The following is a 21,067-nucleotide window of genomic DNA, read 5'->3' as shown; positions in this document are numbered from 1 at the left end:
CTCCAGTTCTGACTGTGGAACTGAGAAACAAAATACATCAAAAAAATGATGCACATTGTTCAGATCCAACTTTGGAAATGCTGGCTTTTAGAGTCCATTGTCTCTGACTTCCCATGAACTGAAACACTTATAACATCAGTTGTAGCTTCTAATGGATTCTAAAAACATGCATAATTTCCCAATTGTTAAAGGAATGAAGGTCACTGTTCCTTATTGGTGATGAAGACAGTTGTGCTTTGTCACTTCACCTTTCTGTTCTGTGAGCAGAAAGAGTTAATTTTATAGTTGGCTAATTCTCCCGATAACAATCATCCCTATCCCAATTATGTGTGAGAATGCAAAGGTGCAATAGAGCTCTCTCTGGTTGCTTCATAGCTGCCACAGTTGAATGTTCAAAGAGAGATTTTCACAATAAGTTATACATAAACTGGGTGATGGTTTGTTTTGTCATCAATTGTTGCCCTTCTAATACAATGTTTTCAAGCTGAAAATCTTCAGTTTTGTCCTGTTTTGTATGTATACTGTGTTTCTATTAGCATTTTGTAGTTAAAGGCTAAATAGTCCTCAACTTATGACCATTAATTTAACAATCATTTGAAATTTTGATGACACTGAAAAAAGTGAGGTCATACTTACAACCATTGCAGCAGTTTGTGGTCACATGATCAAAATTCTAACACTTGGCAACTGGCATGTGTTTACATCCTGATTCACACAATCACCATTTGTGACTTTCCCAGGGGCTTCTGACAAGCAGAGTCAATGGGGAGAGCTTGGTTCACTTAATGACCACAGAATTCACTTAATGACCACAGTAAAAGAGATCATAAAATTGGACATGACTCAGTTGACACCTGCATCACTTAGTGACAGACGTTATGATCCCAATAGTGGTCATAAGTTAGGGTCTCTCTCTCTCTGCCTCCCTCCCTCCCTCCCTCCCTCCCTCCCTCTCCCTCCCTCCCTCCCTCCCTCCCTCTCTCTCTCTCTCTCTCTCTCTCTGTGTGTGTGTGTGTGTGTGTAATATAATATAAATAACTTTGTGAAAAACAAGCATGGTTTAGTGGTTAAAAATCTGGACAGGGAACAAGAGAACCCAGGTTCTAGTCTCTCCTTAGCCACAAAAGCCAGCTCATAACCTTGGGCCAGTCACTGCCAAGCAATGTCAGGTTATAAGCAATGTACAATAAACTGGTGGAGAACAAACCCCTCATTGCATTGTAGTGATGAGTATTCTGTGAGAACTAACGAAGCACAGTGCAAATGAACAAACCCTACAGTGAAGCAGGACAAACACTACGTAAATGAATAAATCACTTGATGAGATCACTTGATAGTTCTGATGAATAGGTGAACTGTTCTGTTGACACATTTTGTGATGTTCTGGTGTCTTGTAATGCACTACTTTTCTTTTGCAACAGCATGTTGCAAAATAGCTGGTCACTTTTTTGTGTGAATCCTGATGCTGTTACTAAAAACAATTGTATATATGGAACGAATCAAACAAAACAAGAATCACAGTCATACGTATGAGAAATTCTGGGATTATTCAAAAAGCATAAAGTAAGTCTTGAGCACCCCTGTGGTCAGAGAATCCACAAAATTGTACTTTAATTATTGCTTGTTGGAAAATGTAATTCCCAGGATTCCTCTTCTGAATGCATTATATTTAAAGGGAATAATTAAATAATTCTTCTTTCCCCCCCAATCGTTCACCCTTAGACCCTGAGGAATTTTTAGCACCTTGTAAGAACATTGCACTTCTTGCCTACTATATAATCTTGGAGGTTGCTGCAAGATGGTTTGGTTTTATTGCTAAGGTCTGCACTCTGAGCAATTAATAATTTATTAGCCAAAGTCTATCAATGTAGCCCACTTGTTAAATATAAATAAAACTGTAACCATAGTCATTTTTAGCTATAGTGCTCTTTAAAAAAAAGTTACTTCCATGGTTTGGATTTTGAGAGGTGCTAAACTTGTGTTTATGTGAAATAGTCCTGAAAATCCAACCAATTATGTCTTAAAGATCAGTTATTTTTCTGGATTTGCATAATAATGCTGCTACTTCTTTTGCTGCATAGTTACTTAGTGGGAAATTCGTGTGAAGCAGAAATAACAATCATTTGTCTTCTCTCTCTTTATTTTCTTTTTGTTATTTTCCTTTGCAACAATTTTCGGCAGGCAGCCTCGCTTTTCTTGTGATTCTTTCCACAGAGCCTGCACATTTGGCAAATGCTTTAGTGCCGTATGGGAGGTGGGTGGAGAGGATTTTGCTGTCATTCTTTCAGCTGAGCTTGTTGACTTGCTTCAGTAAGTAGCAGGAAGAGCTTTTTGGGAATACATTGAAAACTGAATGTACTTAATTTCTATTCCGAACGAAATAGTTCCATTTGGTAAATGCCTCAAATATCTAAATGATCTTTCCCATGATTTAAGGTTAGCAGTACAGAAGGAAATGGCTTGCTTGTGTCTTTCATATAGATTGCAAAATTAAAAGAATGGTCAGATCTAATGCAAGTAGCGTGCCTGAAGTATAAAAATAATGTTTGAGGATACATTTCGTTTTACCATTTGTGGCCAATTGGAATACGATGCATTTTTCTTCACTTTAGCCATTTTTGCATGAAATTTTATCAGATCTCTCTTGGAAAATCCCCAGGAAACTTTTATCAAAACATTCTTACCGTATACAAAAATAACTGTGACTGGAAGTAATAATGTTAATGTTGTTTCCATCTTTTTCTAGAAAACCAACGGCAGAATTAAGTGATTGTAACCCCAAAGGTTTAGAAGACTTTTGGAAAACTAAATCTTGTTTCTACAAGATCAGAACTGAATTAAATGGCTGATAAACAGATTAGGTAAGAGCTTTTTTCTGTTCCTTTCTCAGCTATTCTCACTTTTCCTTTGTTTTGTTTCCACATAGTCCATTTTCTTTATCTCTAATTCCAAAATACATCTTCCTTTTGCCTTTACTTCTCTTTTCCCTAATCTGTCTTCTATATACTCATTTTCATTGGCCATTGTATTAAATGCCATCTGGACGTTAGACCAATTTCTCAAAATTGGTCAGTTTAGGGAAGATCATCCTATAGAGGTGTGGTTGTTTTACATCTTCTACATCTGTAGACGTATGGTTATAAAGGAGGGTTTCTGTATACATAGAAAGTTGAGATTTTGTGTGAAATGCAACTTGTATAATTGTTTATGTGTTATAATTCCAGAATAAAAATAAGATGAAATTGTAGCCTGTAGCTGCAATACAATAGAAGATTATTACAGTATCTGTATCAGAATGATTTGTATTGCAAATGTGCATATTTGTTCACTGGATACAAATGAAAAGTGGCATAGCCCTTCAAAGGATAATGTAGCTAACAGATGAAATCGATAGAAAGATTAAACGATGAAAAAATGTAGCAGATACAAGATGAAGATGAGTTTATAGGAGTATCAGAAATATTGATAATCCAGGCCCTTGTACGTACATACTTCTTCCAGTAAAGGAATAAAAAAGATCATTGAAATAAGATTTAAAATTATATAATATATTCCTTCAGTTTCTCTAGATTTCTTTTTAAATATCTTTGCTTGCATATTACATGTAATCTTTTTTGATGGTCAGAATGCATATATATTGGGATATGGTTATCAAGCTATATCCCCAATACAGTAATATTAATTACAGCACAGCAATTTCTTTAATAAATCACAATATTTGATATTGTAAATATTTGCAGTTGATTCGTAGATAAAATGTGATTTTTATAGGATTTAAACTGTAACAGCCATTTAAATACTGTATTGATTTGTGATGTCACAATAATAAAGGATGCTCAGGCATGTTTGTTAAAAAAAAATCCCTTAAACAGAACTGAAATCATGGTTCCATTCTGTTAAGCAGATACTTATTATGCCATTACAGACAATGTTAATATGCTCTGGTGAGTTGTCTAGACATGGATTTGATTTTTCTTTGTAAAATCCCTAAGGAATCTAATTTTCAGTAACCTCCTGAATTCACTACAAGGCTCATTCTGAACCCTGGAACTCAGTTGACAGCTTCCAAAATCTTGATGTAGCTTTTATTTTTTATTTTCCTTTGTTAAAAGGCATTCTGAGTACAATATTCTATTCTACTTAGCTCCACAATTATCATATTCTTTTTCAAGAATGGCTCCATAAATTAATTTTCTCCTAAGACAAGCATTATGGATCAACTTTTGATCAGACAGTGAATGTAGTATCAAAAGACGTTATGATTTGAAGCATAGACAAGCAGTTTTTAATTCCCTTTGGAGAAATTGACAGAGGACTGAATGTCAGTGGTAGATGGGATTCAAGCAGTGGGATATTTAATGGTATATGAGGCCACTCATTCTCTTTCTCTCTCTGTTTTGTTGTTGCCTCCCAGATACTTCTCCTTCCTCCATAAAGAAAAAGTAGGATAGATTTATCAGGAATCTGAATTGTCTACTTACAGTTGACTTTAAGTATTCAATTAGTGCCATCCCATCTAATGTTTTTAGAGAAGATTATTTATCAGTGTATCTGAAAACCATATGTAAGACTGATACGCCTATTTAGAGCCCCATCCTAAAACTTAAAACGTGGCAAAGGTTTCTACAACCTGACCTCTAACTCTGCATGTCTCATGGTAATTTTATTGTTCCTTTGTTCTACTCTTTAGGAATTTGTTTGTAGATGTTGGTAGGTGGTGTACTAGTTATAGGGTGATGGGTCCCTACCAGAATTCTAGAAGGTTCTGAATGCGATTTTACATACAAAAAAATCACCATATTTATAAATGTACAGATGACCACAAGAAGATGTGCAGTTGTAAGAGAACTACCAATTCTTTGTACTGGTACCTTTTTTGATTGGGATAATTTTTAGAAAAATGCAGAATATGAAGATTCTTTACAAAGAACTAAAAATACAGAATTGCAGGCTGGTCATAAACAAATCTTAAAGAGTTCCTGTGTTTGAGTCAAGCATCAAGCAGTATTTGATTTCTTTTCATTTTAAATTTAGGCTCATGTAAAGATTAACAGCTTTACATTGTATGTAGGAATATTTTCTAATCAGTTTAATAATAGCAATAGCAGTTAGACTTATATAATATATAATAAGATTTGAGCAACATAATGAATTCATGCCAGAATATATACTCTGAGATGTTTTTCTAATCTAAATTTCCAGGGTGACCCAAGGTGGTTTAAATGGTATATTTGACCTACAAACTCCCACATGTTTTGTCTTGTTATACAACACATGATACACTTCCAACTGTCTGTCTTTTGAAAATCCTCAGAGTTCTTTCACCAACTGCCTGTATTTGCTCTCTTGTCTCCCTCTGTCCTTTCCTGTCCAGTAAACATTCTTGATAAAGACTGAGCAGAATATACTACACTTTCTGAGGCTGGTATCTCTTCTTTCTCCCTTTTAGAGTTTGGCCTTCTAATCTTGGCCATTATATTTGAAAGTCAAGTCAATAATGCTGTTAAAACAAGTAGAGCCATACAGTTCTTATATAGTTGGAGATCTTGTAAGGATTCTATACATCATTTTTTCTTTTCAATTCAGTATGATAAACATGGGGTTCTATAGATTTAAGGGTTACAAGCTTGTCTGAGAGTTAACTCTCATTGAACTCAATGAGCTATCTTAAGTGTAAGCTCATCATCCAAAGCACCTAACAATATTGGTGATGTAGCCATATCATTCGTAGGAAGTCAAACTTGACTGAAGGAAATTCTTATCTGTTTGAAAATAAAAAGATTGGGAGTTTTATAATTTTTATATGGGTTTATAGATTACATTAAGCTGTAGTTTGATTTCTTGAGTTTGACTTAACATATAGCCATTGTAAACCGTAACATTTCGGGCACAGCATTGTATGTATCTAGCTAAATTTGATTTATTAAACTAAGGTTAAGCAAAAGGAAATCACCGTAGTAAAGTAGGGGAGCTGTTATCTAAATTCTTAACCTCCTTGGCCTTGTGGAAATAAATATGACAGCCAAGCTTTATATAACATTGGAGGGTGGATTTTCAGAAATGTTACAAAAAGATTTCTGAAAAATAAAGTTAAAGGAAATAACTACACATACAGAGAACAGAAAATGTTCTTGAATTAACAGGGATAGGGTTTGATTGGTTTTGAAATAGTTAAATTTTCAGTCAAGTGATACATTCCCCACTTCATCAGATTTAGTCCTGATTCCTTGGTCTCCAGTCTATGAAACTTGCTGTGAAAGTACCAATACAATACAATACAATAGCAGAGTTGGGAGGGACCTTGGAAGTCTTCTAGTCCAACCCCCAGCCTAGGCAGGAAACCCTATACCATTTCAGACAGATGGCTATCCAACATCTTCTTAAAGACTTCCAGTGTTGGGGCTTTCACAACTTCTGGAGGCAAGCTGTTCCACTGATTCATTGTTCTGTCAAGAAATTTCTCCTCAGTTCTAAGTTGCTTCTCTCCTTGATTAGTTTCCACCCATTGCTTCTTGTCCTGCCCTCAGGTGCTTTGCAGAATAGCTTGACTCCCTATTTTTATGGCAGCCCATGAGATATTGGAACATTGCTACCATGTCTCCCCTAGTCCTTCTTTTCATTAAACTAGACATACCCAGTTCCTGCAACCATTCTTCATATGTTTTAGTCTCCAGTCCCCTAATCACCTTTGTTGCTCTTCTCTGCACTCTTTCTAGAGTCTCCGCATCTTTTCTACATCGTGGTGACCAAAATTGAATGCAGTATTCCAAGTGTGGCCTTGTTCACGTGATCTTGATTGTATCCCTCTGTTTATGCAGCCTAGAACTGTGTTGGCTTTTTTGGCAGCTGCTGCACACTGCTGGCTCATATTTAAATAGTTGTCCACTAGGACTCCAACTTCCCTCTCACAGTGACCACTATTGAACAAGATACCACCTATACTGTGCCTGTGCATTTTGTTTTTCTTGCCTAAATGTAGAACCTTTTTTTTTTCACCATTGAATTTCATTTTGTTAGATAGTGCCAGAATCTTTAAGATGCTGCAGCCTGGCATTTATCTACATTTCTCTTGTCTCTTATGGCTGGTTTGCTGTTCTCTTGGGAATGAACTCCTGTGCTTTTTTTTCTTACAGTTTACCTGCCAAGCTGATCAATGGAGGCATAGCTGGGCTCATTGGAGTCACCTGTGTGTTTCCTATTGACTTGGCAAAAACACGTTTACAGAACCAACAAAATGGCCACAGGATGTACACCAGTATGTAAGTATCTCACAGATTTAAAGAGAAAAGAAAGCATTCTTATTTTTTAATCACTTGTTCCTTTGTGTGAACTGCTTATGTAATATTTGCACAAAAATCATGTGGAGCTGTTTACTGAGATTGTCCAAGCTGCATATTTTTAGTAGAACCTCGATCCGAAGTTAGTTTACCAACATGGCATCACAGTGTTTTGGTTAATTGAGGGTTTTTTTTTAGACCTATTATAGTAATTTATTATCATCTTAGGAATTGGGTGCCTATGAGAGACATTTCAGCTTTATCGCTAAAAGAGACAATCCACATAACCCATTGGGTAGCTATAATAAATTTTAATAAATAATAAATAAAATAAACATGGAAGCATTAATTCTAACCATTGAATCCAACCACTGAATATGCAAGAATCCATATTAAAGCATCAGTGATAGATCAGCAAATCTGGTGTTGGCGATTCACTATTGCAATACTTGCAAATACACATGCAGTAAGTAAAGAAAGAAATTTGTTTATTTATCAGATTGTTATACTGCCTTCATTAAATAATTGAAGGCAACAAATAAGTAAAGAAAGAAATTTGTTTATTTATCAGATTGTTATACTGTCTTCATTAAATAATTGAAGGCAACAAATATATACATATATACTTTCCTCCTTGTATTCTCCTCACAACAGTAGCCCTATGAGATGGATTGGGCTGAGAGAAAATGACTGGCCCAAAGTCGTCGTCCTAGATTTCATGCCTTAGGCTGGATTAGAACTCAGATTTCCATAGTTTCTGGCCTGTTGCCTTTAACCACTAAACCGAAATTGGTTCTCTTATCCTCTCAGTAATTAATTCAACTATCCTAGGAAATCATTCCTCACATTCAATTAAAATCTCTCCCCCCATAACTTAATTGATTAACATTCTACTCTCTAGGATGATTCAGCATAATTATTTATTTGATTGGACTCCTATGCCCTAACCCTTTTGTTTAGGAGCTTTCACAAGGATGTCCCTTCCTTCTGCCCCCGCAACAACCCTGTGAGGTAGGTTGGGCTGAGAGAAAAGATCTGGCTCAGAGTCATCCAGTGAGTTTTCATAGCTAACTGTGGACTGAGCTTGGATTTTCCCCCCAGTTCTATTCCAACATATACAAATTGCTAATGACCATCTTCTGTCTGACATCTTTTCATATCCTTGAAAAGTATTGTCATATCTATTCACTGGTTTTTTTCTTCTCAAAGACTAAACATTCCCAATTCCTTCAGTCTCTTTCATCAAACGTAATTTGTCATCCTCAACCATTACCAATTTGTTTGAATCCTCCTTACAGTGAAGTGTGCAGAACTGTACACAGTATCCAGAGGTGGGTTGCAAATCCCGGCACTACCAGTTTGCTCGTTCGTGTGCAACACTTCTGCACAGAAACATCCAGGTGGGTGGGCAGAGCCTCCCGCCCCCGCCACTACCGGTTTGCTCGATCCGGGCCGAACCGGGAGCAACCCATCTCTGACAGTATCTAAGGCAGGATTCAACAACAGAAAATGAAATGAAATGTCAGTTTCTTGTGACTTGGAAAATATACTTCTCTTAATGAAGCCTAACATTTCATTAGCTTTTGGGGACTACAATCCTATTAAGATAATCTTTAATCTCATTTCTGTCCTGTAGGCTATTCACTTTTTTATTTGTGCTTTCAAATCAATTTTGACTCATGATGACTCCCTGGATAAGTCTCTGCAGTTTTCCTGGCAAGATTTTTTTTTAGAAGTGACTTGTTCTCACCTTGTTCTGGGCTAAGAGAGTCTGACTGGCTCAAGGTCACTCAACTCACTGTGTGCCTAAGATAGGACTAGAATTACGATTTCTTGGTTTCTAGCTTGGTGCACTGACTATTACACCAAATTATTTTACCCTCACCCCCTTTTATTTCACCTATAGATTTAATTTAATAAGTATTCTCTCTGTGTCATCCTCAAGTCATCTATACAACTATTAAAAAGCATGGAGCCCAGGGCTGAACCTTTAGTGCCTCTCTAAAGGACCATCCTCTAGTCTACTGAAGAACAGTTGAGCTCTCTCTGAATTCAATCTGGAACCAGCTATGCATTAGTATTCTAGACAGCCCGTGAGCCATTGTGTCATTGTTTCAGAGATATTTCCTTATCAGATTTCTCAGTGCTTTCAATAATGCTTCAAATATACTTGAAAAGTTCTTAAAAATGCAGGGAAATATTCAGAGATGTATCTGCCTTGAAAGTAGCCGATAATTGTATAACACAATCAAACATCAGGAGCTGAACACAGTAAACGTTTTATTACATGCATGTATTTGCCTTTCCAAATATCTATTTTATGATAATTTTTCCTTGCTTGTGTAATGAGTAATCTAATCAACATGCCTAAAGGATATTGGTTGGATGTGCCAATTGAAGTCATCATTCTTTTATATCTGGACAAAATAGAAGGATAAAAGTTTCCACTTTGGACTTGGAAGATCTGATCTCTATTTCCCACTTAGTCATCAACATAAGATCACTGGGTCTATTTTGGGCTCTTCATTTCCTCAGCCTGATTTATCTCCCAGGATTATTGTAGTAGGATAAAACATTAAAAACATCATTCCATTGCTTGGGTATTGCCCTTTCATATTTCAAGCATTTCAAGGTCATTGTCATTGAAGGATTAATGCAGTCCATGCTGACAATCAAAGATGGTTAATACACAACATGAGAGAAGCAGTGGAATGGGAACCTTAAAAAGGGTTTTGTGTATTTGAATCTGTTGGCTACAGTTCCCCTGACACATGCTCTAGTCCAGTGTTTTTCAACCTTTTTTGTGCAAAGGCACACTTTTTTCATGAAAAAAATCACGAGGCACACCACCATTAGAAAATGTTAAAAAAATTAACTCTGTGCCTATATTGACTATATATAAAGTAATTCTCCCACGGCACACCTTACACTATGTCACGGCACACTAGTGTGCCACGGCACAGTGGTTGAAAAACACTGCTCTAGTCTAGTGACAGATGGGGAGATAAATTTCAGCCTGTTAAACAAATTACCTTATCACATCAGGTATTTCCAGGCTAGAGAAAAATGTTTTTTTGGAGATCATCATCTCTTTGCACTTATGAGCATTTTGGCACTGAGGAAAAATGGTGAGAGATAGATGAGAAGAAAGGTCTTCATACACTGCCCTGTCTCTCTTTCTCATCTGGCTTGTTAGTTAACTCTGCATTTATGAGACAAAGGAAATTTCATGGGTTTTTTTTGTTTTTTTTTCTACCTCTGTCCAAAATTGTCAACATTCTGCTTATATTCAAGAGCCTGTCTTCCAACAAGGGTCTCTGCTGAATTCAAGTCTCTCACAAATAATTATTCCGTTACTACATAAATGGTCCAGTTGTAAAATTATTTTTTTTAAAAAAATATCCTGCTTAAAATATATATGATTTACCTAAAATTAGAACACTTAGCATGCAGAGGATTTTTTTGAAGACTACATATTTGAAGTCTACTCAAGTATGAAAAGAATCATTCATCAAAGTTATATGACCCAGAGTTTTAGCAAATTGGTGGCTGGGGAAACATTTTGCTTATGGCTTTTATTTAGCTTCAGATGTTTCTCAAAGGAATTGATATTTCTTATGAAAATAAAATTATTCTTGAGAGTGAAATGTTCTTAGTCTTCATTATATCTGGACCTGTTTTTTGCTCTTATTTTTTTAAGGGGTACTGTAACTCTTAACAAAGGGGAGCTGTTTTTAAACAGGTTGAAAACAAAAATGACATTCTGGCACCGATATAGTGTTGTTAGAGAGTTTTCCAATGTAGGCATGTGCTGAGGGGAATCAAGTGACAAAATGTGCACTGTGACATCATAATGCAAACCCTTTAACTTACAAACTTGTGTTCAATGTGAAGACATACATTAGGAAAGGGGGGAGTTTATATTGTAATGTTGAATAAAGAGTTTGTCATTGGGAGCCAACTAGCTGAATAGTGCTGTCAAATTGAAGCATGCCTCAGGATAACTTTTCATACAATTTATGGTCTGAACAAGTATAACTTCCCCTTCCTTTCCCTGCACATGATAGCCTGGCATCTAACACTGAAACTGTTGGCACAACCTTTCAAATCTGTTCGCTCTCATATATGCTATATTGCAAGTCCAGTCAACTGGCTATGTAGATGGCAGTGGCTGTCTCACATAAGAAGTATTCTGTGGAGGAGATGCACGAAAGTTTATTTGTGATCGACTGATACACTTTCTATAGCATGTAAAGAAAGATGTTGTACTTGTTTTAAATTAAAAATTAAAAAAAAATTAATTAAAAAAAAAGTATCCTGATTTTGAGAAGGGTGAACAGTTTTGGTCACCACGATGTAGAAAACATGTTGAGACTCTAGAAAGAGGGCAGAGAACAGCAACAAAGATGATTAAGGGACTTGAGGTTAAAACATATAAAGAACAGTTGCTGGAATTGGGAATGTTCAGTTTAATTAAAAGGAGTATGGGTGACATGATAGCTATCTTCCAAAATCTAAGGGGCTGCCACAAAGAATAGTCAATATTCTCCAAAGTACCTGAAGGCAGGACAAGAAGCAATAGATCAAGAAACTAATCAAGGAGAGAAGCAATCTAGACCTAAGGAGAAATTTCCTGACAGAACAATTAATTAGTGGAACAACTTGTCTCCAGAAGTTGTGAATGCTCCAACACTGGAAGTTTTTAAGAAGAGATTAGACAACCATTTGTCTGAAATGGTCTAGGTTTCCTGCCTGAGCAGGGGATTGGACTAGAAGACCTCCAAGGCCCCTTCCAACTCTATTGTTCTGCTCTTTTTAGTATATTAATGACTAGTAACTCTTTGCTTCTTCCATCTTTCCAACAGGTCTGACTGCCTTATTAAAACAATCCGGTCTGAAGGATATTTTGGGATGTACAGAGGTCAGTATTTCATTTCATGATCACAAATAATTAATTCTAGAAAGAAATCTTATTGAAAACATTGCATCTAGATTAGAGGTTGCTAGGTTTTAGCCATATGGCTACTGTGCATTTAACTGCTTTATAGCAATTAGTGTTTCTCACCACTGAAATGCAGTGATTCAGAAGGGATTCTAGGTGGCAACCAGGAATAGAGTGCTTATTGTGGCTTAATTTTTCAAGTGTGAAATAAAGATCAACAGGCATTCCTCTATGAATTACATTTTTTTTGTTGCCACCTAAGTATGAGAAAACTTTATATAATTTGCATCAGGCTGGCAATTGGAAATATAGATTTTTTTAAAAAAGAAAAAGTTAATTCAATTACTTTCATTAATATTAAACACAACTTTAGAAAGCAACGGAACCTGAATATATTATACACACATAATTTCTTGATGAAATCATTTCATATACCCACTGTGTTTGCTGTTATAAAAATTATTTGTTATTTAAAAAAATATGTTTTTAAATTTTTGTGCAAGTTTCCTACATGTCAATATGGACAATAATTGAGAAACAGCAAGTTCCTGAACTAATTGTTGTTAGAAATGCTGGAGATGGGTTTTTTTTCTGGATAAAAACTTGTGACTTTTTACAATCTCACGAGAAGCTAAAATCTGGTAAATGAACATTTTCTCATCCCTCTGCTTGCTGATCTACTTACCATACATCTGTTAAAGCTAGCAGGGACAAAAAGACATTTAAATGTACTGAGCAGAAGAAAAATATTATCCGTATTACATTAGCTAATTTACCTTCTGTCTATCTTGACACACCTTCATTTAACGGTATAGTCTAAGATTAGAGGCACTTGGTTTCAGTTCTAACAGCTATAAACCTTGAAGTAATTTCTGTAATGAGAAGGGTGTAGCTACAATTGGAATCTCATTTAGTTTATAGCACTAAAGATTTGCAAGAGTAAACATTTTTATTGGTTTCTCGGAAGAGGTTATGCAGCATACCAGAGTACCATAGCTTACTCTGCAGCATTGGAGAGCACAGATAAAGTTACTTTTCAGATTTGATGACATAAATCCCTGTCCTGTTTTAATGATCTTTGAAACAATGCTGCAACAACTTTTTTGTAGCTTCTCAGAAAAGGAAAACGGGGAGTGGCAGCATTAGAAGTATCTGATGGTTATGTCAAACTTTTTTTAAACTACCCGGAGGGCTGGTGCATAGAGTGAATACTTATTTTTAATGACAGTTGAATATTCAGAGCAGTTGTTACTCTCTATGTTGAGTATTTATGATCAGGGCAGTGAAGCAACTAATTGAGAGTAAAAAGTACAGGTTGCCTTTGACTTACAACCACATGTTCAGCAGCCATTTGAACTTTACAATAGCTCTGAAAAAAGTAACTTACAACCAGTCCTCACACTCACAACCATCACAGCATCCCCATGATCATATGATCAACATTTGGGTGCTTGGCAACAGGCATGTATTTATGACAATTTCAGCATCTCTGGATTGTGTGATCACCATTTGTCACCGTCCCAGCTGGCTTCCAACAAGCAAAGTCAACGGGGGAGGTTGGATTTGTTTAATAACTGCATGATTCACTTAACAATTTCACAACTATGGCAAAAAAGGTCATAAAGTCATGTATGGCTCACTTAACAACCACATTGCCTAGCAGCAGAAAATTTGGTCAAAACTGTCGTAAATCAAGTACAGACAGACCTCCACTTAAAACCACAGTTGAGCCTGAAATTTCTGTTGTTAAGTGAGACATTTGTTAAATGATTTTTGCCCCATTTTACAACCTTTTTTTGCCACAGTTGTTAAGTGAATCACTGCAATTGATAAGTTGACCACATGGTTATTAAGTGAATCTGGCTTCCCCATTAATTTTGCTTGTCAAAAGGTGATTACATGACCTTGGGACACAGCAACGGTCATAAGTATGAACCAGTTGCCAAGCGTCTGAATTTTGATCACATGATCATGGGGGCTGCTGCAAAGGTTGTAACTGTGAAAAATGGTCATAAGTTACTTTTATCAGTCATGTTGTAACTTTGAACGGTCACTAAATGAACTTTTCTAAGTCAAGGACTACCTGTATTGCCTATAAGCTCACAGGAATACAAACAAGAAGGCTTGAATGGGGTCTTCTCTTGTAAGGGTGGAAAATCCAGAAAAGTAAAAACTGAAAACTTCCTTCCTTGTTAGAAAAATGCTGGATTCCTTTGTAGCCTCTTATGCACCATCCATAGACCGATCAGATCTCACAGGTTAGGTCTCCTCCGGATTCCATCCGCCAGCCAATGTCGGCTGGCAACCCCTCCGGGGGAGAGCCTTCTCTGTTGCAGCTCCAGCCCTCTGGAATGATCTCCCTGTCGAGATCCGGACCCTTACGACCCTCCCGGCTTTCCGCAAAGCCACCAAGTCCTGGCTGCTCCAGCAGGCTGGGGGGCCTGTGAAACTTCCAGCCCCGCGGAAATTGTGAATGTTGCGGTTTTGTTTTTAAAGTGTTGTCTTTGTCTAGTCTTCCCCCTTCCCTTGTCTATTGTGAGCCGCCCGGAGTCCTTCGGGAGTGGGCGGCATACAAGACAAATAAATACAAATACAAATACAAATAATGCTATTTCTGAACAGCAGCTCAGAGACTGCCAGGTCATCCGTTTGGACCAAATTATGAATAATAATTGCACGAAATTTCCCACCAGCCTGCTCAGCTCTCAGCTTCTTCTCCTTCTTTCCTTTTGGATTGGGAACCAGCCAAAAAACAGTCTTTGCCAAGTTGTTTCCATAGCACAAAACTGCTGCAAAGCAGACCGTGCAAGACAGGCAGCCGTCTTACTAAGAATAACCTCCTCCTCATCCCTGGATTTGTAATGAAATGGGCAAACCATTTCTAGCCACTGGGAACAAAGTGAACTTTTCTTCCATTCAGTACACATGTATTGATCTATTTTGTGCTCTCCCAAAGTGCCATCCAGGAGCTTGCAGCATAAGACAGTCAATGTCAGATCGTTTTGATATAAAGGGGACGCTAGCTTTGTTTAGGATTTTCGTTTTGTTTTTCTTACCTTGAAAAATGCAAATAGAGGCAAAAATTGGCATAATCTTGTCCCCTTCCCACACATACATTTCATGATGATGCAAACTATGTCAACTAGAAAACTGCATACTTGCCTGGCCACGGGGGCTTGGGAAGCAAAACACCAGCCCCTTTTCACTCTTGGGGCAGATTGTTATTTGTATCCCCACTCCTTCCTCTACAGCAAAATTGGTCTATACTCATTGCAGGAGAATAGTTTTAATGCCAGTTCACTGTGGATAAATGGCATTGGTGGCACAATAGTTAGAATGCAATAATGCAGGCTAACTCTGTTGACTGCCAGTAGTTCGATTCTGACCAGCTCAAAGTTACTCAGCCTTCCATCCTTCCGAGGTCAGTAAAAAGAGGAGCCAGATTGTTGGGGGCAATATGCTGACTCTGTAAATTGTTTAGAGAGGGCTGTAAAAAGCACTGTGAAATGGTATATAAGTCTAAGTGCTATTGCTGAGAGAGCAGAGCTCATTCATACTTAAACATTGAAGTGTCTAAATTTGTAGGTAAATATTTTAAAAACATCTGTTTGGTGCATTGCACTTTCTCTTGAGGGTCATCCTTGGTGGTCTTAGCTTAATGATGGAAGCAGAAGAATCAGAATAGATAACACTATAATATAATGATTTGTCATTACTTGACAACCCTGGGACATCTTTGAGATTTCTAACAACTTGTACTTTTGTCTTTATCCCACTAAACACTTCTGTATTCTAGTAGTGATTTAATTTGATTTAATTTTTGGTAGAAACTGATATTTCTACCCATACAACAAACATTCCATAAAGTAAGAAGCTTGTGGTATTATTTATTTATCAAGGCTACAGTATATGGCTGCTCATCTTTCAAAAAATGACACTGGACAGCATTCAGTGGTGTTAAGTACAGGAGCATGCAGGTTTTTAGATTATGCAGAGCTCTTAATAATTCGTTGTTAAAATGTACTAACCACCAGTTGAATTTTCTTTGGGTTGACTCAGTAATAGAGAGAAAACCGTGCTTCATGGTCCTGTTGTATATGCCAAGAAAGATTATGTAATCATATTTATTTTAATTAGAAGCATTAGCATGGGCTTGTTGGGGAAGGGGAAGGGCTAGTAAAAGAATGAATGTTGCATGTAGTTCTTAGTTGTATAGCCAATTTGTCAACGGAAGCGGCTGTCTTTTTCTAAATCACAATTGCGTTAGAGACAACAGTTGCTTTGCAAAATGCCAGCTTCCCATTTAGTTATTATGGCCCTTTGTGAAATAGTTGGATAGGGAGCAGATGAAAGGTTAAAATGTTCCAAAGACAAAGAAGGCTTGGCAGATGCTGGACTCTCTTCTCTGAGTGATTTCAGTAAAGTGGGTCACCCTAGCATTAGTAATACCCCTTTCCTTTGTCCTCCCTGAGCCAGGCACAGCTTGGGATCTTCTCTGTAGCCCTGGGATTTATTCTTAGGTTTTCTATAGTATATATAATAGAATCCCTCTTTCCCATATCCCTGTCAAAGGCGGTCTACATGCCAGGGAGCAGGACTGGCTAAAAGTGGCACTTTGGTGCATTTTCCTGCAAAGAGAATTTCCCCTGAACAAGATTTCACTCAGAAAAAACAAGTGTCGGGCAAAAGGAAAGTCGACTTGCATTGATAGGAAAATGTTACTGATAAATATAAATATGTATGTGGAGTTTCCTGAGGAATAAAAATATGTGAGCCTTAATATGCATGATATTGACAGTCCCTAAAACACCTTTTTAAAGGAGGACCTAAGCATTATCTGAAAGAGATGACTGAATACAAAATAACAGAGTTGGATGGGACTTTGGAGGTCTTCTAGTCCAACCCCCTGCTTAGGCAGGAAACCCTACACCACTTCAAACAAATGGTTATCCAATATCTTCTTAAAAATTTCCAGTGTTGGAGCATTCACAACTTCTGGAGGCAAGTTGTTCCACTGATTAATTGTTCTAACTGTCAGGAAAGTTCTCCTTAGTTCTTGTTTGCTTCTCTCCTTGATTAGTTTTCACCCATTGCTTCTTGCCCTGCCCTCAGGTGCTTTGGAGAATAGCTTGATTTCCTCTTCTTTGTGGCAGCCCATGAGATATTGGAACACTGTTATCATGTCTCCCCTAGTCCTTATTTTCATTAAACTGAACATACCCAGTTCCTGCAACCGTTCTTCATATGTTTTAGCCTCCAGTCCCCTAATCATCTTTGTTGCTCTTCTTTGCACTCTTTCTAGAGTCTCCACATCTTTTTTTTACACCGTGGCGACTAAAACTGAATGCAGTATTCCAAGTGTGGCATTACCAAGGCCTTATAAAGTGATATTAACACTTCACGTGATCTAGATTCTATCCCTCTGTTTATGCAGCCTAGAACTGTGTTGGCTTTTTTGGCAGCTGCTGCACACTGCTGGCTCATATTTAAATGGTTGTCCACTAGGACTCCAAGATCCCTTTCACAGTTACAACTATTGAGCAAGGTACCACATATACTGTACCTGTGCATTTTGTTTTTCTTGCCTAAATGTAGAACCTTACTTTTTTATCATTGAATTTCATTTTGCTAGATAGTGCCCAATATTCAAGCCTGTTGAGATCCCTCTGTAGCTTAACCCTGTCTTCCGGAGTGTAAGTTGTTGGAGGTGGCTTGCCTAGGGCACCTAAGCAAATACATAATAAATAAGATTTAAACTAGTTTTTCCAGTTTGTACTCACCCCTCTTAAGGAGATTGGAGGAATCTACTATTAACATGCCTGGATTTTGGACTGAGTCAAAATGTTTTGAAAGGAATACTGTAACAGGTCCTTTTAACATGTGGTGACAAAGCTGACCTATTTTGTATATTCAAACAAACAAACGGGGCCAAGATAAATGTTTCTGGAATTCTCACTGGCTATTTCTGGCTTTATCTAATGAAGAACACTGTTTCTTTTGCCAGTGAAGTTTGCAACAGCAATTGGATTCTAATATATATGGCTCTGGGGACAACTGTCCTATTTTGTCCAAGGATTAACCACAGCTGATGGGAAAGAATTGTACTTTCTCTTTAAAAAGGGTGCTAACAAAATTCCTTTGCAGTTTAGCTGTATGTATGTAGAACTGTCTTTATGTAGCACAGTTACCACACAATATAAGAAAGAAGATAAGTGGCAATACTATTGTCATTATTTGCTGGCTGCCAATCATATAACACAACTTTTCCTGTGTGTAGATACCACTCCTAGGATTCACTTTTTGTTTTGAGCCCAATTGATTGTCACCGTGCAAAGATGCTTTAAAATCCCTTAAATCACTAAGCTCTGTGTTTTCTTCTTTTTTTATCCAGGGGCTGCAGTGAATCTAACACTTGTGACTCCAGAAAAAGCCATCAAGTTAGCTGCCAATGATTTCTTTAGGCACCATTTGGCCAAAGATGGGTAAGTGAAATGTGGGGCATACTGCACATAAGGATTTCCAACAAAAATTGGAGGATTAAGCTGGAATATGTCACTGTTACCCCATTGTTGTATATTTTCTCCCATTATAGTTGACAGAAGAGTTAAAGATTAACATCTTTGTTGGTTTTGCTCCTATAGGGTTCAGTTGCTTTATTGTGCTCACAATATAGAAATGGATACAACTCCAGAACAGGCAATTTGTATATTTTTGGAACTGAGACAAACTATCAGCTTTTGACATGCCCTATTTGGTACACTATCAAAATATGATGTCCTCCTTATTCCAGGGCAGGAATGGTTATTACTTACCACTTGGGTGTTCTAAAAGTAAATGAAGACTAACTTGTTGTATGCATCTTATAGCTTAATAAAATTTCAGCTTCTATATTAAGACAACATCCTTAATTTGCAGATAATGTGAAAAAATGCAGTTTCTAGTTCACCAAAATGCTTTAAGCAGTATAGCAAGGCAACAAGGCCAACTTGGAAGCCATGTGAACCTCACATCGTCATAGTTTTATGACAAAATATGGGATTAGATTCAGATATCCAAATTATTTGACTAACTGCCAAAAACACATTTTCCTATAGAAGAAAGAAAAAGAAGAAAATAATACAGAATTGACCAAAAAATATAGTATTGAAATCTAGACATGGAGTTTAAAATCACAAGATAATTGTTATCATAATAGGGAAACCCTTTCTTGGGCAATTAAGTCATTATGTTTGGTTGATATTTGAATAACATTGCCTGTAGTTACGTATTTAACTCCACCTACTAGAAATATAATTTTTGAGATCTTTGGGGGAACTTGGAAGCTTTCTCCCTTTTATGACTTTTTAGGCTAAGTAAATAAATCAAAATGCAAATGTACACTTTTTGTTTGTTTTCTTCTTAGAAATCATAGTTGGGGGCAGGGTTTAACTCTTCTTCATGCATATACACCCTACAGTCTTTTGAATATCTCCCCCTGCAGTAGTTGCTATTCTCTGAAAGAAATCTGATATCAGCACCAAGATTTGGAATAGAGAAATTAGGGAAAATAGACCCTCCTCATTTCCCCATATGTTACAATCCAAAGAAGCCCCCCCTCCTTTTATAACTATCCTTTTTACTTACACTTATCTTGTTGATGATCAAAGCGAATTGCTCAATTAATAGAAACATGCAGTTCTTCTTGCTTTAACTTTGGATTGGACAAAATGTTTTCATAACTGTAAGATGTCATTCTGATAGCTGATGAGAATGATGCATGTGAAAAATGAAAGTGAAAGCCAGTCCCCAGAGGGTCGCTTATTTCCATCACGAATTTCGGCTGCTAAAAATACTGTGTTTAATAGACTGAACTAAACTGGGGTTTTTTTTACGGCATGTAGTAGATTGTGTCTCTGTATGTTATCATATACCTTCTCTAAAGATATTTGTCAGCGTTCCAAATATCATGCAGAATTAAATCAGAGTCTAAGGCAGAGCTATCCTTAAAGTTCCAATTTAATAAGACAGGCATGTTGGCATTGTGCTATGGAATCCCAATACTGGAAATGACATCAGAATTCCACCCAGTTAAATGTTCATGATCTTGTCCCCACATCCACAATCCATCACATGGTCCAATCTTCTTCTTCCACGCTGGCATCCACACCCAGCTTCTTCCAGTCAGGTGTACTGGTGCAAAGACAAAGGATGACCTTGGCTTCTAGTAAAGAATGAAAACAATACATTCCACAATCTCACTCCTGTCTATTCCCCCTTCCCATCAACTATATTAAAGAAACAGCATAATGAAATAAGAGAAAGTGTGGCAGGCCAAAATTCTAAAAGGAATATAATTGCAGGCCTGACAATATTGTGACTTTGATTAGTGCCTGTTCCTTTGTCTTTACAATTCCTGGGAGAAAGGAAACGGAGCACACGATACCTTTTCATGATATCCAATATGCGGCCAATTGGATAGGGTAGAAGTGGGGTTTAATTAGATCAGAAGTGTGTCAACCTTGTCAACTTTAACATCTGTGGACTTCAATTCCCAGAATACCCCAGTCAGCCATGCTCCTGAGTTAGATCTTGGCAAAAAGAGGGATTTAGTCAATGCTTTCTCCCAAGATATTTTCCCTATCAAAATCAGTTTATCTGAATTTTAATGGTTAATGTAGAAAATGAATATTGTTTCCCTGCAGAAGGGGGCTGGCAGCTTGAATAAATATTACCAGTTTAATCATGCAAACATTCAGGGTCCCTTTTCATCTGAAACACTGATTACTATAAAGCAGCTACAGGAATTTTATTTTTTTCAGAGGGTTGCATACGTAACGTCAGCATTTTTGTTTGTTTAAGCAACAACTTA

The 21,067-nt window shown here is 37.1% G+C and overlaps 1 protein-coding gene across 2 annotated transcripts in view; it reads left to right on the top strand.

The window, feature by feature from the left end:
* Nucleotides 1-21,067, top strand: part of SLC25A22 (solute carrier family 25 member 22) — a 67,967-nt gene that overhangs the window by 28,234 nt on the left and 18,666 nt on the right. For both annotated transcript variants that reach the window (XM_032221395.1, XM_032221403.1), the window contains exons 2-5: nt 2,747-2,861; nt 7,134-7,259; nt 12,143-12,198; nt 18,611-18,701. In XM_032221395.1, coding sequence (XP_032077286.1) covers nt 2,842-2,861; nt 7,134-7,259; nt 12,143-12,198; nt 18,611-18,701 — 293 coding nt within the window. In that variant the 5' untranslated portion in view covers nt 2,747-2,841. The remainder of the gene's footprint in view (nt 1-2,746; nt 2,862-7,133; nt 7,260-12,142; nt 12,199-18,610; nt 18,702-21,067) is intronic.

Source organism: Thamnophis elegans, chromosome 1 (assembly GCF_009769535.1).
Source record: "Thamnophis elegans isolate rThaEle1 chromosome 1, rThaEle1.pri, whole genome shotgun sequence".
NCBI classification, from domain to species: Eukaryota; Metazoa; Chordata; class Lepidosauria; order Squamata; family Colubridae; genus Thamnophis; species Thamnophis elegans.
This window is presented reverse-complemented; position numbering and strand designations above follow the sequence as displayed.